This window comes from Aethalodelphis obliquidens, unplaced genomic scaffold, assembly GCF_003676395.1.
Source record: "Aethalodelphis obliquidens isolate GAN/ISIS:26980383/991018 unplaced genomic scaffold, ASM367639v1 scaffold8, whole genome shotgun sequence".
In the NCBI taxonomy this organism is placed as follows: Eukaryota; Metazoa; Chordata; class Mammalia; order Artiodactyla; family Delphinidae; genus Aethalodelphis; species Aethalodelphis obliquidens.
The window spans coordinates 48,943,167-48,969,619 of record NW_020837952.1 but is presented as its reverse complement, the minus strand read 5'-3'; the positions used below and the strand labels follow the sequence as shown (position 1 = coordinate 48,969,619).

The following is a 26,453-nucleotide window of genomic DNA, read 5'->3' as shown; positions in this document are numbered from 1 at the left end:
CAACAGACAGAAACAGTGGAAATCATCATGGATATAATTACAATATGGCGGTAATAAGCATTTATGCTGCAAGCTTAATCATTTACAGCTGACAGATTTAAAAGCCCATTTCTTTATCTCAAACAAAAGCAACAGTGTAGCAGAGGTTCTCAATCCTGGCTGATTGTAGAATCACCTGGGGAACTTTAAAAAGAAAGAAATGTGATCTTGGGCACTGGCTCTTGGAGATTTTGATTTGATCAGTCTGAGATGGGGCTCAGGCATCTGTGTTTAAACACCCTAGGTGATCCTAATATGTAGCCAGAATTGAGTACAACTGGTAAAGCAGAAAGAGCATGAGTTTAGGGGGAAACATGGGCTTTTCTCTAAGGGATCCGCTGAGATTTCACTCCCACAAGCTAGTACACCGACTGTTCTACGTGGCTCCAAAATCGAGGTCAACCCTATGAGGCACTGGCACCCCTTGGTTTTTCATATGGAAAAGAGCCTCTCCATTCATTTCTTCAATGACAACTGAGCACCTACTATACACCAGATACTATACCAAGTGCAGAGAATTCACAGATGAGTAAACACAGTCCCTATACTCAAAAACCTCCTTATCTACCAGGAGAGAGAAACAGAACAATAGGCAATGGTTTTACAGGTGCATTTACCTAAGAATTTCTCAGGGGCAGTGGAGGCCCAAGAGCACTTCCCCACCAATATATGCTCCTGTTTCCTGCCAGGAAGTCTTGGACTAACCCCGCCAAAACTATCTCTGGTTCTCTCAGTCCATATCCTGCCAGTCCTCAGTGGTCCAGCCTCTTCCTGTGGGAAGCCTTTCTTTTTTTTTTTTTTTTTTTTTTGCGGTACGCGGGCATATCACTGTTGTGGCCTCTCCCGTTGCGGAGCACAGGCTCCGGACGCGCAGGCTCGGTGGCCACGGCTCATGGGCCCAGCCGCTCCGCGGCATGTGGGATCCTCCCAGACCGGGGCAAGAACCCGTGTCCCCTGCACTGGCAGGCGGATTCTTAACCACTGCGCCACCAGGGAAGCCCTATCACTGCCTTCTTGAGGCGCATCTGCCTTTGGATTTTTGATCTGGCTGTCATTTCTCTTAAATAGCTGACCTGAAAAACAGCTTCTCTATTTACTAAAAAAAAGTTATTAAATAGTTCATGTGCCTTTAATATTACTAGTGATATGAAAATGAGACTCCTTGAGAGTCCAAGCCTATGACGTTTATTTTTTATATAGTTTTCCCTTGACTCAGCTCACAGCACAACCTGATAGGCGTGTGAGATATCTGGCCTTGTCTTGGCAGACCCCTTTGCGTTGGAAACTAATCAAACGTTTTTCCAGTGGTACTTGTCACTTGGTAGGTTCTCAAAAAACCTCTGCTCTCTATACCTGGCATGAGAGACCTGGTAGGTTTCCTATTTAATTCACCATCTCTGGAGGTAACCATGGGCTTAAGTACTGACTCAAATAGTCTCCTTTAGACTGACAAATTGATTTGGTCCTATATGCCTGAAGATATCTTTCCCTCAACTGTCATGCAGTAAAATGTTTACTAATACACACTGTGCATGCAAATCAAACTAGAAGACACAGGGTGTTTTAACTCTTTCAGAAAGCAGAGGAGGGAACACTTCCTAATTTATCTTATGAGGGCAGCTTTGCTCTGACACCAAAACCAAGCAATGGCATTATAAGAAAAGAAAATTACAGGGGGACATCTTTCATAAATACAGATGTAAAAATCCTTAAGGAAGCATTAGAAAGACAATAAGATAAAGATAATACACCGGGGCCAAGTGATTGGATAAACATCTCAGGATTGCAAGCTTGGTTTAACACTAGAAAAAAAATCAGTCACTCTAATTCGCCACATTAACATAATCAAGGAGAAGAAAAATATGACCAATTGAGTAAATGCAGAAAAAGCATGGGAACAAATTTAATATGTGACCTATTTAGATAAAAATTCTCAACAGGGCTTCCCTGGTGGCACAGTGGTTGAGAGTCCACCTGCCGATGCAGGGGACATGGGTTCATGCCCTGGTCCGGGAAGATCCCACATGCCGCGGAACGGCTGGGCCCATGAGCCATGGCCGCTGAGCCTGCGCGTCCGGAGCCTGTGCTCCGCAATGGGAGAGGCCACAACAGTGAGAGGCCCGCGTACCGCAAAAAAAAAAAAAAAAAAAATTCTCAACAATCTAGAAATAGAAGAAAACTTCCTTAACCCCAAAAAATGACATCTATGAGAAGCTGCGGCTAACATCATATTTAATGCTCAAACAATAAACATTCTTCTGCTAGAAAAGCAAGGATGCCCTTTCTCATGACTTCTATTCAACATCTGATTGGAGGTCCCAGTCAGTGCAATAAGATAATCCAAAGAAATAAAAGGCAACATGATTGTATATACTATAGAAAAACCTAAGGAATACTCCAAAAAGCTATTAGAATTAATATGTTAATTTAGCAAGGTCTCAGGATGCAAAGTCGATCCTCAAAAATCAATTATATTTCTATATGCTAGAAAACAAAAAGTTTTATAAAATAGCATTTATAACACCAGAAGAACATAAAATGAGATTAAATTTAACAAAATAGGAGCTTCCCTGGTGGCGCAGTGGTTAAGAATCTGCCTGCCAATGCAGGGGACACAGGTTCGATCCCCGGTCTGGGAAGATCCCACATGCCGTGGAACAACTAAGCCCATGTGCCACAACTACTGAGCCTGGGCTCTAGAGCCCGCGAGCCACAACTACTGAGCCCACATGCCCCAACTACTGAAGTCCGTGCACCTAGAGCCCGTGCTCTGCACGCAACAAGAAGCCACTGCAATCAGAAGCCTGTGCACCACAACGAAGAGTAGCCCCCACTCACTGCAACTATAGAAACCCCGCGCGCAGCAACGAAGATCCAATGCAGCCAAAAATAAATTAATTAAATAAATTTTAAAAAATTACAAGACCAGTACACCAAAACTAAAACAATATTGCTGAAATAAATTAAAGATTTAAGTAGAGATATTGAGTTCACATATCAGTAGACTCAACATTATTAAGATGTCAGTTCAACATAATTCCAATCACCATCCCAGCTGGCTTTTTTGCAGAACGAGATAAACTAATTAAAAAATGCATATGGAAATTCAAAGGACCTAAAATAGGCAAAACAATTTTGAAAAAGAATTAAGTTGGAAGCTAACACTATCTGACTTCAAGACTTAGCCTCAGTAACCAGGATAGTGTTGTATCAGCTAAGAGTAGAAATATAGATCAATGGAAAAGACTAGAGAGTCTAATAAAAAGGAATGAAGTACTGATATGTGCTACAACATGGGTAAATCTTTAAAACACAATACTAAGTGTAAGAAACCAGACACAAAAAGCTACATATTATATGATTCCATTTATATGAAATGTCCTGAACCGTCAAATCCATAGAGACAGAAAGTAGAACTGTGGTTGTCAAGGGCTAAGGGAAGGGAGGAATGAGGAGATACTGCTAATGAGTTTGGGGTTTATTCTGGAAGCATGAAAATCTTATGGAATTAAATACTGGTGATGGTTGCATAACCTTGTGAAAATACTAAAAAACACTGAATTATACACATTTAAAATTTAATTTTATGGTATGTAAATTATATCTCAATTTAAAAAAAGAATAAAGAGTTCAGAAATAGAATCACAAATGTATGGTCAATTGATTTTCAACAAAAATGCCAAAGCAATTCAAAGGAGAAAAGATAGTCTTTTTCAACAAATAGTTCTAGAATTGGATATATGAATGGAAAATTCTGAACCTTGAAATATACTGCCTTGAAATGATTCATAAGCCTAAAAGTCTGAAACTTCTAGAACATACAAAAAAAATTTTCATGACCTTAGGATATACAAAGATTTTGTAAACAATTCACTAAATACACAAACCATAGAAGAAAATTTTATTATTTGCACTTCATCAAAATAAAAAACTTCTTCTTTTCAAAGGATAGGGTTAAGAGAATGAAAAATGCAAGCCACAGATGGGAAGAAAGTTTCACAACACAAAAATATGACAAGGGACTTGCTTCCACAATATATAAAGAGCTCTTCAAATCAATAATAAGACAACCCAATTTAAAAATGGGCAAAAGATTTGAACAGACACTTCACGTAAGAAGATAAATAAATGGGCATTTAGCATATAAAAAGATGCTAAACATCATTAGTCATCAGGGAAATGTATATTAAAACCACATGAGATACTTTCACATTCTCTATAAATATATATAGGGTAAAATTTAAAAGCCTGATAATACCTAGTGTTGGTGAAAATGTAAAGCAGTTGGAACTCTCATACACTGATGGTGAGTATAAAATGGCACAACTACATTGGAAAATAATTGGCCGTTTTTTCTAAAATTAACCATATATTTACCATATGACTCAGCCATTCCACTCCTAGGTGTTTATCCAAGAAAATGAAAACAACATGCCCACACAAAGACTGGCACACAAATGTTCACAGAAGCTTTATTCATAGTAGCCTAAAACCAGAAACAACACAGATGTCCATCAACAGGTAAATGGATAAATGAGGTATGTAATCATATAGGATTACAATATAATAGGATAACTTTCAATAATATAAACTATGGATACTCACAACAACATGGATGAATAGCAAAAACCTTATGTTGAGTGACAGAAGCTAGACAGAAAAGTGAACACACAGTATGATTCCATTTAATATGACGTTCTAAAAGAAGCAAAACTAATCTACATTGATAAAAATTATATCAGTTTTACCTCGATGGGGAGAGGTTGGTTGCAAGGGGCCTGAGGATTCTTTTTGGAGTGACAGAAATGCTTTATTTCTTGTTTCTAGTGGTGGTTACATGGGCATATTCTTTAGTCAAAACTCACAGAACTATACACTTAGAGTTTGCGTGTTTTAATTCTATGTATTGAATGCTTCAATAAAGTTTTTTTAAAAAGATATGGGTTATGGGTTGGCCAACTAAGTCACTGAGTCTAAGGCAAAAACCTAGCAAACAACCTATGTGATAAGGTCACATAAAGCTTTATCAACACAAAACACACATGTAAATATTTACATTACGTAAAAGCCATTGATTGTGCTATTTAGTGCTTCAGAGAATTCAGTCCAGGGAATGCTCTGTGAACTCTGCCAGTTTGGTATGAATGAGTTTAGTATTTGAGCTTTCTGAGATGAATGCATCAAGGGTATCCCTGTATTGATTCATCAAGGAATACAATTCCCATCTCTACCCGACTTCTAATATGGTACCTAAGCATGAAACCTGAGTGACCCTTAAAAAGGCAATGACTCTACATCCTGGACTTGGGGGATGGCCAGGCTAGCTCTTGGTCTGTACAATTCTGAACAGGCACCATTCAATAAACTAGGAGAATGGTGCAGAATACATGGATGGGAGTCCCTGATGTTGTCCAAAGCTTTAGATGGCCTCTATTTTCAATATTCTGGAAAATATTCAGAGCAAATACCCCAATTTTCAGTTAGAAGAATGTAGTTCTCTTATCCATGACATCCACTCTTTTATGCCTAGCAACACCTCACCTTCCCTTTTTTTGGTACTGATTTTGAGAAATCATTTTCCCTCACTCCATGCTTTCTTTTTGTGAACATCAATTAGAGGTCCCATGACTAGGCGATCTCCCTGACCAGAGGTTGGCCTCGCTGAGTCATATGCCCATCAGACTCCTTCCTAGGACTCTGAATGATGACCACAGCGTTCAAGGATGGCCCATGTTGAAGTGCACATTAACCATCTGAGGACGGAGCTCGGAACTTTCCCTTGTTTCTTCCTCCCCAGATTCCTGATGCCCTCCCAGTTTCTGGCCTTGCGCAGACTCAGGTATTTTCGCTTTTCTGTAAACTGCCCCACTCCTTCCATTCACTTCCTTTTCTGCTAAATCAGCCAGTTAGTTTCTGTTGCCTGCGATATACCCCAGCTGATATAACACCAAATTTAAAAATCCAAAGAAAGGAGCCAAAGCAGCAGCTTGGTTTACTCCTGACTTGGCCATGAGAGACCTGGCTTCCAGTCCCAGCTCCGCTACTTCTCAGCTGTGTGGCTCTGTCTCTGGGCAGGTCGTTGCTAAGCATCAGCTTGCTCATCTCTAAAATGTTTCATAAATATTTCCTGAATGCCTTGGGTGCCAGGCAAAGACAATCATAACGCAGTTTTATATATTTCCGAAAAACATTTATGTCCCATGAGGATTTCTGAACCACATGAAATGAAGTTCCTGAGAACATTTTATCAGATATAAGAGATTATCTAAATAAATAAAACCTTTTCTTTCTGAGTATCTGAAAAATTACTTGTGGCCCAGCCCCCCAGGGGTAATGTGCCATTCTTTCTACAGATAATTTAGTTGTTGGATCTAATGTGGTTACTTTGTTGACATTTAATACATCTACCCAATCACTGCCTAAGGCTTTCTTGGGTATATTTTAATAGGGCAATTATATAAAATCTCTCTGTCGGCAAAATACAATTTTGGGGGGAGTCAATTAAGAAACCCAGAGTACTTCTCTGTATTAATTTTCTGAATAATTATTGTATAAAAATCATGTACACACAAAAATCCAACACTTTTGTCCTTCTGTGCAATACTGTAGGACTCTTATTTTGATACTAGGGCACAGTGGCCGACTTTTGGCAGAGTGACTTGAGGATATAATTAATAGCTGACATACACTCTGCTTCCTGGACTCTTGATTTCTCTGGGAACATATTTAGATCTGGGCAACAATGACCTACTTGTACAGCTGGATTTATTCTATTCTTAAATCTCTGGAAATATCCAAGTCAATGTAAAAGGTGCAAATGAAATATAAGTCACTAAGCCTGGGTTTTAAGGAGAGAAACAAATCATTTGAGATGAATGAAACTGTAGTTCAACCCTACAGTAAGGAATTTGTTCAAGATTACAGGCTATCTTGACTCACGACATGAAGACATTTGCACACATGTGTACATACACATATACAGGGACACAAATGGAACCAACCAATGAATCTCAGGAAAATGCTGCTAAGAATGTGGTTATCACAGTTCAGGTTTCAGATCCAGGTTCTATGTAGGGTTCTATGTCCCATAATCCCTCTCTGCCTTTGAAGCCAAAACAATATAGCTCTGAAGTCATAGAATTTTTGTTGTAGAAGCATCCTTAGAAGTCATCTAGTCATATCTGTCACTTGACGCTAGAGCTCTCTCTGCAAATCCCCCCAAGATAGTCGAAATATTGTCTGGAGAGAGTCAGTTTTGCATAGTGGTTGAATGCACACGCTTTGGGGCAGACATAGCTGGGTTATCCAGGCTTTACCACTTACTAGCAGTCACCTAGGGTAAATACCTTAACCTCAGTTTCTTCTTTTATAAACAGTATGTGATAACAGCACCAGCCTCATCGGGTGACTTGTGTAGCTTGAATAAGCTAATAAACGTATGGTGTTTGGCACACAGTAAGGACTTGGCACACAATAAGTGCTCAAACAAAATGTTAGCTAGCATGGGCTACTATCAGTAATAGAGAGGCCCATTCCAAAGTTCAAACAGCAGCTCCAGCTGCTAGGAAGGCCAAAATTGGCTGTCTGCTGCTTCCCTCCCATGGGTCCTGGTCTGCCCTACAGAGCTTAACCAAAGCCCTGAATCACTATCGACAGGGAAGGCAGTGCTCATGGCCCACCTGAGTCTCCCTGTTATCAAGCAGAATGGGCCCAGCTTCACTGATTGTTCCTCCTGTCACCCTCCATGGCCCATGCCCTCTTCCCTGGACAGGCTCCAGCCTGCTGGAGCCCCTTGTAAAGTGGCATCTGTTTGGCTTTGTTTACATGAGGCTATCATATTGACCATCTTGACAGAAAAGCTCAGTCCACGAGGGGTAGGGTGGGGTGGGTGCATCACCTAACCCAGCCTTAGACTGTGGTTAACCGAAGCCCAGAGGCTGCTGCCAAGGGTTTGCCAATGAGGGAACCAGCTAACCAGCCTCTTGCCAGCTGTCCAACATCTGGCATCTCAGCTTCCGCACCTGTGAAACAAAGGGAATAACAGTACCTCTCTCACTGAGTAATTGTGGGGATTCAATGAGGTAACGCTTCCTTTACTCCCATTCCTTCTTGACGTCTCTTCCAGTCCAGTTTTAATGCCCACTAGCCCACTGAAACTGCTCCCGCACGGCTGCCAAGGATCCTCACACGGTCGCATCCAACGGTCAAGCCTTGGCCTTCATCTGTCTTGACCATTTAGCAGCCCTTGTCGCAGCTGATCGTGTTTTCCTTCTTCAAACACTTTCTTCGCTTGTCTTACGGGACACCACCCTCTCCTGGCTGTCTTCACCTCTCTGGCTACCCTTTCACAGTCTCTGTTGCTGGATCCTTTTCCTCTTCTCAAGCTCTAGATGCTCTAGAGGTCCCAGGTCAGGCCCATTCAGTATCTACACTCACTCCCTAGGTAACCTCATCCAGTGTAATACTGTGGATAAGGGCATGGAGTGGATAAGAGTGTGGAGTCAAACTGCTTGGGGTGAGTCCCAGCTCTGTAATTCACAGGTTGTGTTGTGGAGGGAAGTGATTTAACCTCTCTATGCCTCAGTTTCCACATCCATAAAATGGGGAGTAATTTCCTCAAGTTTTGGTAAAGATTAAATCAGTTAAAACAGATAAAGTGTTTAGAATGTGGTAAGCATTCTATACATGTTAGCTACTATCCAGTTCCATGGCTTTATCCACTATAAAGATATTGATGATGCCCAGATGTATATCCCCAGTGCCCATCATTCCTCTGAACTCTAGTCTCATATCTAAATGCCTCCTGGCATCTTCATGTTGATGTCAAACAAGATCTCAAAGTTCACACATCTAAAACTGAATGCTGACTCCATACCACCTCCCACCTTTCCCTGGCCTCTCCCATCTCTCTAACAGGCATCACTCTTCACCCAGTTGCTTAGAGTCACCCTCAACTCTCTTTTTTCTCTCATCCAACTTTCAGCAAAACTTGTTACTCCATTTTCAAAATACAGCCAGAACCTGACCTCTTCTCATTACTTCCACCACTACAACCTGGACCAGTCCACCATCTGCGACACCACCTAATTGGTACCCGTTTCCCTTCTTGCTCCTGTACAATCTGTTCTCTACCCAGGAGCCAGCGTATACCTAAAAAATCAAAATCAGATGTTGCTCCCCTGCTCAAACGCTCCAGTGACTTCCCATCACACTTGGAATGAAACCTAAATTACTCTCATTTCCTAACAAGGCTCTTTGTGACCTGCCTCTGCCTACCTCTTGGCCTCATCTGCTACCACTCTCTCCTGCCTACTCCACTCCAGCCACACAGTCTGCCTTGTGTTTGTCCAATTTCACAAACAAGTTCCTGCTGCAGGGCCTTTGTATGTGCAGTTCTCTCTACCTGGAATGTTATTCTCTCACATCTTCCTATGACCCTTCCTCATCCCTTTAATTCCTCATTCCTTCCTCATTCAAATAGTTACTTATTAGAGAGGCCTTCCCAGTCCACCGCATCTAAAAAAAACACCCCCTACCCTCACTGCTGTCCCGTTACTATCTGTCCCTTTATCCTATTTTTCTTCATAGCACTTAATAACACATCCGACAATACATGTTTTTTGTTTGTCACGCCCACTAGAAGGTCAGCTCCTTGGGGGCAGCAGCTTTATTCTGTTTTGTTCTATCCATAGCACCCAAGGTGTGTCTGGGACACAGGAGGTGCTTAATAAATGTTTGTTTGTTTGCTTGTTTTGTAAATGTATGAAGGGCTTCCCTGGTGCAGCAGTGGTTAAGAATCTGCCTGCCAGTGCAGGGGACATGGGTTCGAGCCCTGGTCCGGGAAGATCCCACATGCCGCAGAGCAACTAAGCCCGTGCACCACAACTACTGAGCCTGCATGCCACAACTACTGAAGCCCGTGTACCTAGAGCCCGTGCTCCACAACAAGAGAAGCCACTGCAGTGAGAAGCCCGTGCACCACAACGAAGACCCAATGCAGCCAAAAATAAATAAATTAAAAAAAAAAAAAGTGACTAGTGCTTAGCACAGTTCCTGGGTCAGAGTCAATAGCTGTAAGTTTATGATGTCAATTTTAGAAGTTAAAAAAATGTTGAACAGAAATGCCCAAAGTCTTTAGTGATACTATTTAAGATGTCAAAAATAAAAATATCATATTTTTACCCAATTTTAATATATATACACACTTATATTGTACTTACTCGGAGTTTCTTCTAAAATTTCTTGGAACTTGGTTCTCTCATAATCTACCAACTGGCGTTGGAGATGTGGTCTCAGACTCCTAATTGTAAAATTGACCATGTCCATTTTCATGAGATCCAGGACATGAAATATTTGTCTAAAAATTTTAGAGTTAAAATAGTTAGAGAGGTGATTAAGAAATCAGTCTGAAATTCATTAACTATTACTAATTTTACAGGCTGGAAAATATAAACATCCACGAAACGGTTTTAAAATTCCAATCACTTTGACAAGGTCACTTTTCACAAAAGGCATTATACATGCATTCCAAATGTATTCTTCCAGCGATCTCAAGAGTATTTGCTTTAGCAAATACACCTCCAACTGATCCATTACATTCAGCCATAAACTGATAGACACTAAGAAGCATAAACAATGAGTCTTAACAATGAGACAAAAAAGATTCAAGAAGGAATCTTCATTTGAAATTTTATGGAGTCTGAACATAGTGTACATTGTTTCTGTTCCTAAGGAAAGAAGAAAAAGAAAAGGAAAGAAAGGACAGGGCAGTAAAGCACAGGGGGAAAAACACTGCATTTTAGAGTTAGGCAGCCCTGTATTCAATTGCAGCTTTACAACTGACCAGCTCTGTGGCCAGGAACAAGTTACTCAATCTCTCTGAGCCTTAGTTTCTTCATCTGTGAAAGAAAGGGACAAGATCAACCTTGGAGGGATGTTGTGAGAGTCAATGAGATAGTGAACACAAAATGCAGGGGAAAGTGACAACCAGTAGGTGCTCAATACACGAGGAAGATGACCACCGCAGAAAATCCTTCAAAGCAAGGATTCTACAACTGGAGAATCTCAATCTGCCAGAGCTGAGTGCACCTCTAAGGATACTTACAGCCTATTTTACAGATGGGGAAAGTGTGACTTTGAGAAGTTGTCAACTTTCCCAGAGTCATAAAGTAAGTAACCCATTATATGCAAACCAGCTTCCTTTCCCCTTCCCTTTCCTATACTATTAGGTGAAACTTAGTTCTCAATGTGGCTGTATTCTCAAAAGAAGGAGGAGAATTCCCCTCAATGGCAAAAAGTACTGCAGACTCCTCTCTCCTCTGGGATCACAAAGAAATTACTGTCTACACAGCCAGATTAGAGTCTTACGATCTTACTGTACACATCACTTCCTGAGGGAAGCTGCAGCACAGAGAGCTAGACGACCACCAAAGGTCCATGTTGCCTTCCTGCAGTGTGGATTTGTGGCTGGGAAATGTGTTCCCAGACAGCAGCCACGTTTCCCAGGCCACCTTCAATGTAGGTGGTACCATGGGACTAGGTATAGTCAATGTAATGCATTGCTTCTGGGCCTAGGTGGTTAAACACTGGATATGCCTTCCTCATGATCTCTTTCCCATTCACCAGCTAAATGTAAAGGACTCCAAGGAGCTGGGCGAGGGTGGAGCCAAGGAGAGAAGGAGGCTGGGTCCCTGAATGACACATGGAAGGCTGCCTGACCAAGAATCCCTGACTCGGACTCTGACATGAGTGAGAAACAAACGTTTATTGGTTAAATCACTGAGAACTCAGGGTTTACATGTCATAGCAGCTAGCAATACCCTAACTAATGAAGAAGACTTCCTGGATTCTTAACTAGGTTAGGTCCCCCTGCTGAAGGCTCCATTAATCCCCTCTACTTCCCTTTTCATAGCACTTATCACAACTGTAATTCCTTGTTCAAGAGCTGTCTCCCCATTAGACTGTAATCAGAGATTGCATCAGAGATTGCATCTGCCTTTTTCATCACTGCACCTCTAGGGCCCAGCACTGCCAGCTAACAACCTTGTTGGGTCACTCAGTGTGAAAACTCCATGCACACAATAAATGATTGACTTGTCCTTTGCTTAGGTGGTTTCTTCCTAGGGTCAAGGGTTCCTTTGGGAGAGGAGGAACCCTTATTCTGTGTTCCTCAATTCCCACACTTCCCTTCTGAATGAACTCAAAGGTACTCTAAGAAAATGCAAGCAGCAGAACCGCTAACCTCAGCACATCCACGATGTTGCAGGTAGCCTTTAACTCTCTGATATCATCATCTCGCACAGGAGCGCACAGCTTTCCCATCGTACTGATGACGTAGTTGGCTAGGCCTTGGATGTCGACAGCACTGTGCTCAGCCTGCTGCCTAATGAGGTCTGTGTCCAAAACTTCACAGATCTGGTTGCGAAGCCGGTTGCCACCAGGAGTCAGAAAAGAGAGGAGAACCTATACAGGGAAAGGAAAGAAAAATTAACAGCATCCTTACATGAATAAAGGTTGTCATTTCTAATTTCAATGTCTAGATGACCAAGCTCCCTGTCCATATTTTAATGCCCCGGATGCCACAGAAGTTTGCATCAAGTGGTGGATCAGAGGAGCACTCCAGGGTCCTGACTCTAAAAAGAAAGCTCTGTCTTCTGAATGAAAGCCTCCCCTCCCCTCCCATGGGAAGTTACTAACACTATAGGAATGAAAACAACTGGCAAGGAAGCAATACTATTGAAAGAACTTCAAAAAGTTTACAGAGAAACCGTGCACAGACAAGTTGCAGATCATGGCTCCAAAAGAACCCTTTAAAGAAGGGCGAATAGAAACATCCCCATGGGCTCTATTAGTATAATATATTTACATGTGAAATATTACATATTATATGAGCAACCTATATTGTGTATTCACTACACAGCAGACACTGTACTTACAGACACAGCACGTGGTTAGGAGAACAAGCTCTGAGCCGGAGTGCCTCAGTTCAAATCCCTTCCACCCCTCAAAGCTGCATGACCTTGGGTGAGTCAGGGAACTTGGTTTCTTTATATAAGATAATAACAGGCATAACTACCTCACAGCATTATAGTAAGGATAAATGAATAATCTAGTGCTTGGCACAGAGCAAGTGTCTTGTAAAAGTTAGCTATGACTGTCATCTGATTTAATTCTCACAACTACTCCGGAGACAGACTTAAGAAGAGAGAGTCTGTCACTAAAGCAGGTCTATCTAACTCAGGCTCCATGCTCTGAAGCACCACAGCCACTGCCCTACATGCTAAGCATTGTCTTGAGTTCCTGCCGCTGCCCTGTTTTCCCAGCCTGCACCCCATTCCAGGAGGTGCAGGAAAAAACCCTTTCGGTGACTGAACTGGCTCAGGGTTTCAGAAGAGTCTCCAATACTCTCTGCAGGACACGAAAACAGCCTTTGGGGGGAAAATTACTAATTAATACAGACAACATCAACTTGCCTCTCTGATTTCTTCAAACAGCTTGATGGCGTGTTCATACTCAGGGGGCTCAGCATTCAGTTCTGATTCCAAGACGTCCCAGAAGGCCTGGTGGACAACGTGCCTCACTCTACCGGCCAAGCTACAGGAATGAAATGGATCAATTTTAAAATAAGCACTATTTCTCCTGATTATAAAAGAAAGATGCTTATTGTAGAAATCTTAGAAAATGCAGAAAAACAGAGAATAAAAATTGCTCATAATCCTGTTATTAATCTTTTGACGTATTTGACATATGTTCAATGAATGCATTGTTTTAATATAATTGTTTTAATACTGAGTCTGTACAATATTATTTCATTTAATACTCTGTCTTAAGTGTCTCCCCTAGATTTTTTAAATGCTTCCTCCTTATAGCTTTTGATATGTTCATAAAATTTCGTCCTAAGGAGATACCATAATTTACCTAGCTACTCTTCTACACAGACTTTTAGACTTGGTCTAGATTTTGGGGATGAGATGGCAAAATTGCTCTTTCCTTAACAGCTGAAGTTTCATGGCATGGAACAGAACAGATTGGCCCATGGAGACATGCATTTGATTGCCTGCCAGCTTCAGCTTAGATGTCCCATTTAAAGTTGGCCAGACCAAAACTGCTGAAATAGGAGCCTTCCTAGGAAAAGCTAACAATAGAGTAGGTGGCCACCTTGCTTTACCCTGTACGTCAATGTCCTAAAATAGGTGTATGTTAAAACACACAGGGACCTCTCTGGTGATCCAATGGTAAAGAATCCACCTTCCAGTGCAGGGGACGCAGGTTCAATCCCTGGTCGGGGAACTAAGATGCCACAGGCCGCGGGGCAGCTCAGCCCACACGCCACAGCTACTGGGCTTGCGTGCCTCAACTAGAGCCTATGAGCCACAAACTACAGAGCCCACCCGCCACAACTAAAGAGAAGCCCGTGCACCGCAACAAAAGATCCTGCATGCCTCAACGAAGATCCTGCGTGCCACAACTAAGACCTGACGCAGCCATAAAAATAAATAAATAAAATTTAAAATAAACAAATAAATAAAACACACATTCCTACTGAACTCCTACACCATTTTGCAACAGCTTTTAGAAAAGCGCATATTTCCCTGAACTGTAATTACCTGCAAGTCTCTATCCCACACAGGGCTATACACCTCTCTCAGGTAGAGGTCATTTCTTCTAGGTACCTGCCACTGTACCTAGCATAACACTTGCCATTTACGGAGGGTTCGCTGAATGCATGGTGAATGAATTAGTAATTTGATAGTTAAGCATATCTCCTAATTTTTCTTTTAAAGTACAAATAGCTAAATATACAATAATGCTGTGAGAAGAGAGAATTAGCTTTCTGAGGAGTAGGAGCTAAAACGGTTTCCGTAAGTGCAAATACTATATTCTACTCAGCCACTTTAAGTGTGAAAACTTATTCTAGTTGCCTGAATAGATTTATTCAACATAAATGCCATTTCCAATGTTTGAGACTCTCTCGAGCAATTACAGAACAATGAGAAGGACAAACGCTGCTGGGACAGACTTTCGCTCTGAACTTTACAGGCCTCGTGTACTTGGCTTGAAGGCACCAACCAGGCGTGAGCTAAAACGACGTCACAGCTCCTTGAGGGATGTCGGAGTTTAAGTTTTCCCAAAGGCTACAAGCTTTTTAATTTTGGGGAGTGGGAGAGGTAGGGAGGAAGGGGTGGAGATGAAATCAGTCAAATCATTTATAAGCATTCCTACCTGGTATCAGAAATCTGACTTATTTTACCAAGTGTTTCCCCCCACTTGGTAAAATATGAGAGTCGGCCATATTTTAAAGAGTAACAAGAGACAGTGCTTTGAGAGCTATCACCCTGTCTCCTTATTTGTCACAAATAATAAACGCTTATGCTTTGATAAAAAAAAGAAAAAAAAGTAACGACTTGGTCATTGTGGAGGGTCATCTGAAAAATCAGCAGCTAATGATATGCTATTTCACTTTTAAACAAACGTAATGTGTCCCAACTCTACATGTTGTTTCCCTTGCTCACATTTTCTAGCCGTGGCAGAAAATGAAGAGAAGGGGAATTCGTACCTTCCACAGTATCAAAGTACTTACATGCAAGGCACTTATATGCCCAGGAGCATGCATTTAGAGTGAGTGTTGTGGAGAATGCGAGGCTCAGATATGGTCACAGCAGAGCCAGGATTCAAACCCCGGGGTCTGTCTGATCCTAAAGGGCCTTCATTCAGCCTGTATTTGCAACTTTTGAATTTAAAGCACAAACACTCCCAATTTGTCTTTTCTGTACTGCATAAAACATACTTATTTTAACTTCAAAAATTCATTTTTATTAGTCAATAAATGTTTATTCAAAATTCAATATGTGGTAGGCCCTGTTTCAGGTGCTTGGGTGTAGTGAAAAGAAAGCCTCTGTTCTCAAAAAGCTTACATGTTAGCAGAGACAGAAGAAAAACACACTGAAAGGGAGTAAGACAATTTCAGAGCCACAAGGAAGGCAGAGGAAGACAATGTGGTCCACAGTGATGAAGAGGTGCTGATTTGGCGGGGTGGTTGAAGAAAGCTTCTCTAAGACAGTAAGCGACCTTAGAGCTGAGACCCAAATGGGGAAAAGAAAGCAGCTGGTGAAGATCTATGGGAAAAACATTAAAAAAGAAGGAAGGGGCTTCCCTGGTGGCGCAGTGGTTGAGAGTCCGCCTGCCGATGCAGGGGACGCGGGTTCGTGCCCCGGTCCGGGAAGATCCCACATGCCGCGGAGTGGCTGGGCCCGTGAGCTATGGCCGCTGCGCCTGTGCGTCCGGAGCCTGTGCTCCACAACGGGAGAGGCCACAACAGTGAGAGGCCCGCGTACCGCAAAAAAAAAAAAAAAAAAAGGAAGGAAGAAGGTCCAAGTCCCTGGGACGGGATCAAGCTGGTGTACTCCAGGATCAGCAAGGAAGCTTCAGTGTGGCTGAAGCACAGCAGGCAGCAGGAAAAGGAGGAAGAGACATGGTCAGTGAAGGGGGGCCTTGCTCACCATACTAAAGAGTTTGCATTTTTATTCTAAGTGTAATAGAACCATTGAAGGGTTCTATAAGCAAAGACATGATCTAATCTGATTTACCCATTAGAAAGATCACTGTGGCTACCTGTGGATGTGGAGGATGGACAATGCAGGAGCTAAGGATGGAGACTGGGCAACTAGTTAGGACACAAAGAGTACAGGTCAGAGACGATGGTGGCCTGGCCTGGGGGTGTAAGCAGCCCAGCTGATATAAAGGATCATGGTAAAATGCAGTCACCATAGAAAACCAAACAGATAAACCTACTTTGGCCAGTAATCCTAAAAAGTATTAGTGATTATTATAAACAACATCCCCAGGAGGAAGTCTATGATCCATATTTTAAAGAAGGAAAATTATTGTGTTTACTAATTTCCTGCTTTAAAACAAAAAAAGTTCTGAATGGAATCAAATATTATATGTTGTCTTAATTGACAGAGAGAATGCCTCCCAATTTATGAATGGCACTGTGAGTTTTAAGATTCAGTGCCGTTATCCATGAGCCATTTTTTTTTTTTTTTTTTTTTTGCGGTACACGGGCCTCTGACTGCTGTGGCCTCTCCCGTTGCGGAGCACAGGCTCCGGACGCGCAGGCTCAGCGCGGCCATGGCTCATGGGCCCAGCCGCTCCGCGGCACATGGGATCCTCCTGGACCGGGGCACGAATCTGCGTCCTCCGCATCGGCAGGCGGACTCTCAACCACTGCGCCACCAGGGAAGCCCCCATGAGCCAATTTTCCCTCTAAAGACTATTTACCTGCAGTAATGGCTACAAGACTTTTCTCCTTTTTGTGCCAGGGGACCTGTGAGCCACTAAAACCAGAAAGACTGAGGTAGGATATAAGGGCATGGCTCTAACTAGAGACCCCTTGGGCATGAGGTTAACCAGGGGTGCCTATGCAGCTGTGATTCCTCCCTCCAGAGGCTTCTGGATCACCTCTTACCACTTTGGCAGCTCAGCTGCACTTACTTATCTTTCACAACCTGAATATTAGTTTTTAATAAGTCAGGCTGCAAATATTTCTTGAGCAGGTACTATATGTCAGGCACTCTGCTAGGCAATAAGGACAGAGCAAACAACATAGACATAGTTTCTCCGTTAATGGGGCTTTTGGTCAAGTGGGAAAGACAGACTTTGAACCTAAAATTATAAAACATCTTAACAAGAGGGAGGTAGAGGGGGCTATAGGAGTCTTTAGAAGGGGATTTAATGTAGTCTAGTGAGCTCAGGAATGTCAGGAAAAGCTTCCTTCAGGAAGAGACATACAAGCTGAATTCTAAAGATTATGAGTAACATATACCCTAGAGGAGTGGTTTTAAAAACAACTATAAGACCTTGTTAGAGAACTAAAATAAATACTGTTAACTCCCAGTGGATATTATATGAGACTGTCCAGGAATCAGTGTGAAAATCTGTGTTTGCAGTACACACACACACACACACACACATCTGCAGCACAGGTTATGCACAACACATGCCTCCAGGTTACCTGTTCTCAGGGAGGGCATCTTGTTTCAATTGAAAGTTCTCATTTACAGCAATCTCATGAGCAAGAGTCATGTTTGATAAGTTCCTTGCTGCAGCCATCACTTCATCAAATGTTACAACTCTGGGAGGGCTTGTTGCTGAAAGGAAGACAAAAACCAGTTAATGCTCTGGAAGGAGTTGTCATCCAATGAAGCCTCCTGATGCACACCGGGTTTAAGTTACTCCAACATATATTTTCAGTAAGAAGAATATATATCAAAATAGATCGATTCCCCCGCTTAATACTTAAGGCTCCAAAAATTTAAGAACTCCTTTGATAGCTTCAGTTACTGTATTGAAAATAAATTGTTGGTCGCTCTCGCCTTCTGAGATAGCCCACGCTCTGTCTGTGGAGTGTGTTTCTCTCTAAATAAATCCACTTCTTACCTATCACTTTGTCTCTCACTGAATTCTTTCTGCCATGAGACATCAAGAACCTGAGCTTCATTAAATCCTGAAACCAGATACTGAAACCCCCACCAGGTGGGAGAAGTTAACTATATGCTGCCACAACGCTCAGACCCAGGACCAGTTGGAACCAGAAGGTTGAGGCTGCTGACTCCCACATACCTCACCACCAGCCAATCAGAAGAAAGCCCATGAGCTGATCACGTCCTCCTCTTTGAACCATTACTATAAAACTCCTCATTAACCCCTCCAGGTCAGGACACTCAGTTTTGAGAGCATTAGCCCCCTGTGGCCCCTTTGCTTGGCAAAGCAATAAAACTATTCTTTACAACTTCAAAAAAAAAGAAAGAAAATAAATTGTCAAATGTTTCTGAGAAAATTTTATTAATATAGCCTATTATAAGTTATTTTTAAAAATTAAATCACCTCATTTTTTAGCGAATATTGATATCTGCATTTATTACATGTACTCTACAGGAAATTGATGACTACTTTTTATTCTGTAATTCATAACTCCCATTAATTTAAGCAGACTCAAAATGAACTGATTTTTTAAAACTATAATTTTGAAAAGTATATGCCGTATAGCACAATTCTAAGTTTTGCTAATTGGTAGTTATCATTTGACTTCGTTGAAGCATAACTTACCTCCTCGTAGGACTGTCCTGAGGTGACTAAACAAGATAATTTAAGTAAAGAACATGGTAAGAACTCAATAAATGTAGATAATTAAAGTAAAATAAATCTGATAAGCTGATAATCTACTTCTCAGTAGGAAATAGTGGGTAAAGAATTATTTTAGTTATCTGTAAAGATTATTCAAAAAATTAACAAGTCATGTCTTTTTGAAATCGTTGTTGGAACTCTTGGCTTCTGTTAATTAAAAATCATTACCTCAAACAACAATCCTGACTGGCAATACTTTGCTGCCTAAAATAATTTATTTTTAAAAAAATTTTTGGCTGCGTCACGCGGCATATAAAATCTTAATTCCCAGACCAGGGATCAAAACTGCACCCCCTGCATTGGAAGCACGGAGCCTTAACCACTGGACTGCCAGGGAAGTCCTTAAAATAATTTTAGAAATAAGAAGAGGAGGAGGTAGTGGAGAAGGTGGAGATGGAAGAGGAAGAAGAGGAGGAGGAAGGAATGCTGATATACAATTAGTAAAACCCTTCTTCAGGACACCTAGGTACCCTGCTGGAGACATCAACTCCATGTATAGTAATAAAGAGTGAGAAAAAGCACTGAAAGCTGGGGGGCTGCTACTAAATTCTTTTGCCAATTCTCTTTCCCATTAAGATTCTCCTTAAAACTGTCTGTATCCTTTGGTCCAGCAATCCAATTATATCCAAAGGAATTCCTAGAAAGGCTTTATGCACCACGATGTTCATAAAGCACTATTTGTAACAGCAAAAAAAAAAAAAAAAAAAGGAAATGAACTAAATGCCCAATGATAAATCACAGGTTAAATAAATTGATGGTATTTTCACTTGGTAAAGTAGTAAGCAGTCATAAAAACGTTTTAAAAAAAACATTATCATGAGTAAATATTTTAGTTATAATAATAAGTGAAAAAAGTCCACATACATATACAAATGTACATCTATCTGCAGTATGAAGATATGACAAAGCACTATCACCTGTCATCTTTGGGTGACATTATAGGCGATAATTTCTTTTCTTTCTACTTATCTACCTTTCCATTTTTTTAAATGAGAATGTACTAATTTAGAATAAATACACGACAGATGAATGGATAAAGAAGATATGGCACATATATGCAATGGAATATTACTCAGCCATAAAAAGAAACGAAACTGAGTTATTTGTAGTGAGGTGGATGGACCTATATATAGTCTGTCATACAGCGTGAAGTAAGTCAGAAAGAGAAAAACAAAGACCGTATGCTAACACATATATATGGAATCTAAAAAAAAAAAAAAAGGTCATGAGGAACCTAGGGGCAAGACAGGAATAAAGATGCAGACCTACTAGAGAACAGACTTGAGGACACTGGGAGGGGAAAGGGTAAGCTGGGACAAAGTGAGAGAGTGGCATGGACATATATACACTATCAAATGTAAAACAGATAGCTAGTGGGAAGCAGCTGCATGGCACAGGGAAATCAGCTCCGTGCTTTGTGACCGCCTGGAGGGGTGGGATAGGGAAGGTGGGAGGGAGGGAGATGCAAGAGGGAAGAGATATGGGAATATATGTATATGTATAACTGATTCACTTTGTTATAAAGCAGAAACTAACACACCATTGTAAAGCAATTATACTCCAATAAAGATGTTAAAATAAATAAATACAAATGAACAAACTTTTTCTGAAGTGGGCATTTGATCATATTAAATGCTAGTTGCTTCTCTCTGCATTTGCTTGGGCAGCTTAAGGAGTTATATTTCCCATACAAAATGTCAATTAAAAAGCTAAAAAAAAAATGACAAACACACGTCTTCACACATTTCTAGCTATCACACACAAAAAAGGAAAAAGACATCTCCCTTCACCATGGCACTCCTTTCATTCCTTCTCGTACTCCTGGTGCAGTAATTCTCCTCGTGGGCACTTTTCTGGGGTGATTTGCACAACAGTTTTTGAAATCAGTAGGAAACCCTTTAGATTATTTCATTTCCTGCCTGACCCTTGAGTTGGGGCAAGTTTCGTTCCATGTAAGCAAGAAAGGACCGATTTGAATTTACCCTTGAATGTGGCTCAAAAAATGATCTCAAGAAGGAGTAGCTTTCTGCTAATTGAGAGAGAAGACAGGTGGGGTTGGGAGACCTGATTTATAGCCAAACCAAAGCAGATCAGAGACAATGATGAAAATAAAAATGGGCAGATTGTAAACATCAGTGGTAATTTATTGCTGAGAGCATGCACAAGACAGCTGCAGGGCCCTGGCAGTGCCATTCCAGTACATCTAGAAGGGAAAAGTCAGTACTTTGCTCTCATTCATTTCCGAGTTTTAAAATCCAACATGTGTGTCTAGAACCACCTCCACTCCCCATTGGCTTACAAGCAGGAGAGCTGGATTTGCTAGAAGAGTCACTGGTAAAGCTCTGCCTGGAGCACTCATAGTCACTGAGCGAAGCCATGCTTTCGGAAAACCGGGAAGAGTCTGAATCACTTGGCTGGTCCTCGCCCACACACTGCTTCTCACCATTGAAGGGCATTTTGTGTCACTGGAGTGTGGGTAAAGAGACAGCACCTGCACAGACAAACAGACCCTGTGTCAACGTTCTGCGGTACTCCCTCCAGTGGTGCTGGTGCTTCGTTCAACGTAGAAAGCCGTGTCGCATGTGTCACAGCACTGGAAAGGCCCCCAGAAGATGACCTCCTTCCTCCCGTGGCACCCGGGCCAGGCTATCACTAGGCCTGCAAGACTGCCTTCCAGAAAGGGATTCCACAGCCAAGGTGTGAGCTCACACAGGACATACTTGGTGTGAACGTGGAGCAGCCCCCAGCAATAAAGCATCCTCAAAAAACAATGCGCAGAGCACACACTCTCTCCTCCTGAGGGTGCTAAAGCGTGGGAGGGTAAGAGTGAGAGTGGGGGGCTCTGGGTTTGAAGCTTGTTCTGTCTTTTGACATGTGACCTTGGAGAAGTCACTTAACTCCCTACCTCATGAGTCAAGCTGGGCTGAAAGACTAACCTCATAGGGTTGCTTGAAGATGAAACAGGATTAATCTTATTAAAGTGCTTAGCACAGCATTCAAATGTTTGCTATTATTATTGTTCCTCTGTCTTTGTTTTAAATAAAATATTTTTGAAATCAGCCTTTTTAGTTGTCTGTGAGCCTCCTAGGGAAAGAGGAAGACTAATTAAAATTTCTGGCCAGCAAGTATATAGGTTTTTCTCCTCCATTTTCCCATGAACTGTCACGCTATGAAGAGTAAGGCCTGGTATTTCGTTTGTGCTTTAGACAGTACCTACCGCCATCCAATGAACAAACAGGCACAAAAGATCCTGATTCACAGGTTGGGGGGAGAACAGACACTAGGAGACATACTGTGCCATAAAACCAGTCCCTGGACTCTATATCCACGGCTGTTTCTGGGACATCAGATTGCTTCCCAGGGAAGGGCAGGGCAGTTGGGCCCAGTCAGCCACTGGAAAGGAGATCCTGGGTACCCAGGACGCTCAGGCCTGATCCCAGGATCCTCAGCCAGGCCTGGGAGGAAGCTGGCCCTGATATGAGGGTGGTGATAGCTGACACTGAGGGGAAACCTGGGCCCGAGGAGAAAGGCACCTCAAATCCTGAACAGATGGTAATGATAGTAAGGGTTCACTGAATCTCTTTAAACCTGAGCCAGCAATGAGATACTCAGAGCTTTTAAAGCTATCAGAACGGGAAACCACAACTACCCATGGAATGCCTGGAAATGCCTGCAGTTTCTTCAATGATTCCTTTGATGTGTATTAAGTGCCTACTATGCACCAGGCACTGGGAAAAGTAACAGTGAACAAAATACACAGGGCCATCCTCTCATGGCTCTCAAGTCCAGTTACCTAAAATTGCGTGTGCCAGATGCTAGAGGACAAGGAACGGGAAACCAAGGCATTGCTGAGGAAGTACGCGAAAGGAGAGGCAGGGTTGGGACCAAGGTAGGGGGATCGAGCCTTTGCTGAGAGAAACAGTGCTATTCTTTATCCTTCGGGTGATGACAGAGAAACGGATGGGCCTGAGAGGGACTTACTAAAGGTCAAAAGCCAAGGGCACTTGCCCCTGGCCTCACCTAAACAACCTCTCCAGTCCTGCCACTTGTAGAAATGCACCCATGCTCAGCCTACCACTTTCGCAAACAGAAAACCACCAACTTGGAGGCTGCCTCTGCAAACCTAAGGGCAGGGAGTGGGGACGAGCTGCCAGGAAGCTCCCCAGTAGATACCCTCGCCTTCTCCTAAAGCCCAGAAGCCAACCATCTCGGACACAGACTGAGGGCCGACCCCTGGCATCCTCGGCAGTGAACTCACCTCCTTTACCGCAGGCAAACTAGATTCTCCTTGAGCGTTAACTCCCATCTACTGGAAGGGGGACAGGTGGGGGTGAGGATAGAGGACAGAAGAAAGGAGTCTGCTGCAACCCTTTCAATTCCACCGAACCCCAGATCCCAACTGGTGTGCTTACCCTTCCCTCTAGGCTTCTCTCTTCGCCAACATTTTACTTCTCACTGATGGCATTTCTCGAAAATGCTAGCTTCTCCAGGAAGCCTTCCCTCTACGCCGTGGCCAGAGCTAAGGGCACTCTTCTTTGTACACCTGCAGCACATTTCTTGTATCTGCACAATAGCACTTAGACTCTTGTAGCTATTTTCCTCCTGTGGCTACTTCCGACTCTCCTTAATAGGCAGGAACCGTGTCTCGTCCCACCATCATCAGTGTCAAGTATGTGACAAATATTCATTTGGTGTTAGCTGAATGGGAATCACTGAATCCCATCTGGTACAGCTGCAGCCAGAACATTTGCAAACTGATTATCACTTCACATTTACAGCCCTGCTGCTGTCAAAGTTCAAGGCCTGGAGCAGAGTACCTACCACCTCAACCTGCTTTATTAGGCTTAAGACTCAATATTCCCTGGTCCTGTCACACTCTTACTAGAATATCTTAAACTCTGTTTCCATTTTATTATTTCTTTCATTCATTCAACTGTAACAACTGTGCTGTGATGCTCTGCCCTCAATTTCTCTTCACTTCGGCTATTTTTCCAAGTAAGAGTGAATAAGAGCTTCCATCCATTGGAATTTATGAACTGGGTTAATAGCTATAACTCTCCATTTCACTTTTCTACTCCAGCTGAACAGCACACTTCATAGGTTTCTTAACTGTGTCTAACAAGGCAGCTAAGTACAAAGATTAAAAAAAATAAAAAGCTCTAGGTTAGGAGGTAGAAGTCCTGGGTGTAAGGCCTGGGTCTGTTGTTGATTTGCTGCATGACTTTATCCACATCGAGTCTGCTCTCCTCACCTCATTTTTCTGAGGGGGCTGGGCCAGCTACCAGGTGCCTTTTAGTGAGGAATTGCTAACATGCTATAAACCCAGAGCTCCATGAGGCATCACTAGAAGCTCTGAGAAATTAAATGCGCTCATGGCAGACATACTTAATAACATGCAACTACGCTTTCTCCCAACAATTCACTGGAGGTAGAGTTTCTGGCATAGCGGATGTAACAGAAAATGTAAAAGCATCAAAATGTTTAGAAACTCTTGTTTAGTTAAGCCTCCACATTACATCTGGGTTTTAGTGGATCCAAGCAGAAACTTTTCTTTGAGGCCAAAATGCACACTATTACTCTATCAAGAAATCGCCTGCGTCCTCATATTAATAATACCTAACTCACAGGGTTGGTGTGAGATTTCATTCAGTCAATCTATGTAGAGTGCTTGGAACAGTGTCTGACACAGAGTAAACAGGATACAGATGTTTGCTATTGTTAGTATTATTTGCTTTAGTAGTTGTTATTATCATCATTTCAGTCATTAAAAACTCTAGAGGGAAGAACAGCTCTATTCCATGATGATAAAAGCATATTACCCTACAGATAACAAAGACCGGTATTTAACCTAGGACAGAATTCTTGCATTTGTTTGAAATACAAAAATCTAAAGCAAATGGCCCATCATGGTGTAAACAGTTTTCTGTAAGTTCCTTCACACTTGCTCTTACCTTTCTTGGTCTCTGGTTTCCATACAGGTCATCTGGGGACAAAGCTACTTGACTCAAAGACACTGACGGTAATTAGACTGTTTTTAAAGCTATTTTGGATTCTCTCTTAGAATAGTGATAACGAAAACAGGTTGTTTCTTTAAGAAAGGTAATGTTTCTCATACTGACAAACCTAGATTTACTTAACCTTCATCATTGCGACTCACAAACAAACCAAACAACTTTCCAGGAACACCACTTCTCATCCTACCTGGGAGGATTTACTCACTGGCCAAATGTAAAGTCAATGTGAAGAGAGAAGATAACGCCAAAACAAAGCCTCCAACACTCCAGTGAGTCACTATTCAAAGAGAATAATCACATTTTTCATTGTACCGTTCCAAATTTCATAATAATAAAGGCAGTATTATGTCATTCTTTCCAAGGTCAATGACTGGGAGGCAGCAGGCACTTGAATACTCATTGTTGAATGAATGGCAGTATGACCACTGACATTTTAGAGAGGAGGGAACAGGTGCAGAGATCAGTTTTTAATTTGCCAGTGATCCTCAGGCTGCATCCAGATTACCGACTTTACTTCCTATTTCCTTTCTGCAGCAAACTCTATCTGCAAATGATCCTGCACTGGTTCAGGATTGCAAAGACCCACCAGTGACAATGCACATGTCACCGAAGCAGTTAGAACACTGGCTCTGGAGCCAGATGGACTGGTTCCTTGATCTCGACTCGAGATATTTACTGACTGGAGACAGGGAACTTACCATTTATGAATTGGGGACAATACTATTATCTACCTTGTAGAATTGTTGTGAAGATTAATTGAAATAGTCTATGTCAAGTACTTAAACACCTACTAAGTGCTCAACAGGTATCAATTATTATTTTATTCTTATTAGAGGAAGTCATGAATTAAAAAAATATATCAATGTCATAAAAAACAAAGAAAGGTTGAGGATATGTTCCAGATGAAAGAGGACTTGACAACCGACTGCAATAGATGATCCTAGATTGCATCCTGTACCAAAGAAAAAAATGCTATAAAGAACATTATTAGGGCTTCCCTGGTGGCGCAGTGGCTGAGAGTCTGCCTGCCGATGAAGGGGACACGGGTTCGTGCCCCGGTCCGAGAAGATCCCACATGCCGCGGAGCGGCTGGGCCCGTGAGCCATGGCCGCTGAGCCTGCGCGTCCAGAGCCTGTGCTCTGCAACGGGAGAGGCCACAGCAGTGAGAAGCCCGCGTACATACCGCAAAAAAAAAAAAAAAAAAAAAAAAAAAAA

General features: G+C 42.1%; 1 protein-coding gene across 5 annotated transcripts in view; it reads right to left on the bottom strand.

Moving 5' to 3' along the window:
* Positions 1–26,453, bottom strand: part of TCP11L2 (t-complex 11 like 2) — a 41,579-nt gene that overhangs the window by 11,141 nt on the left and 3,985 nt on the right. Inside the window, exons 1-7 of one of the 5 annotated variants that reach the window (XM_027107431.1) lie at positions 23,637–25,666; positions 23,483–23,533; positions 21,524–21,715; positions 18,053–18,188; positions 13,512–13,632; positions 12,281–12,501; positions 10,260–10,396 (exon numbers count right to left, since the gene is read on the bottom strand). In XM_027107431.1, coding sequence (XP_026963232.1) covers positions 10,260–10,396; positions 12,281–12,501; positions 13,512–13,632; positions 18,053–18,188; positions 21,524–21,680 — 772 coding nt within the window. In that variant the 5' untranslated portion in view covers positions 21,681–21,715; positions 23,483–23,533; positions 23,637–25,666. Of the gene's footprint in view, positions 1–10,259; positions 10,397–12,280; positions 12,502–13,511; positions 13,633–18,052; positions 18,189–21,523; positions 21,716–22,160; positions 22,289–23,482; positions 23,534–23,636; positions 25,667–26,453 lie in introns of those variants that run through there. The other 4 variants (XM_027107432.1, XM_027107430.1, XM_027107429.1 and 1 more) reach the window with 4 other exon arrangements.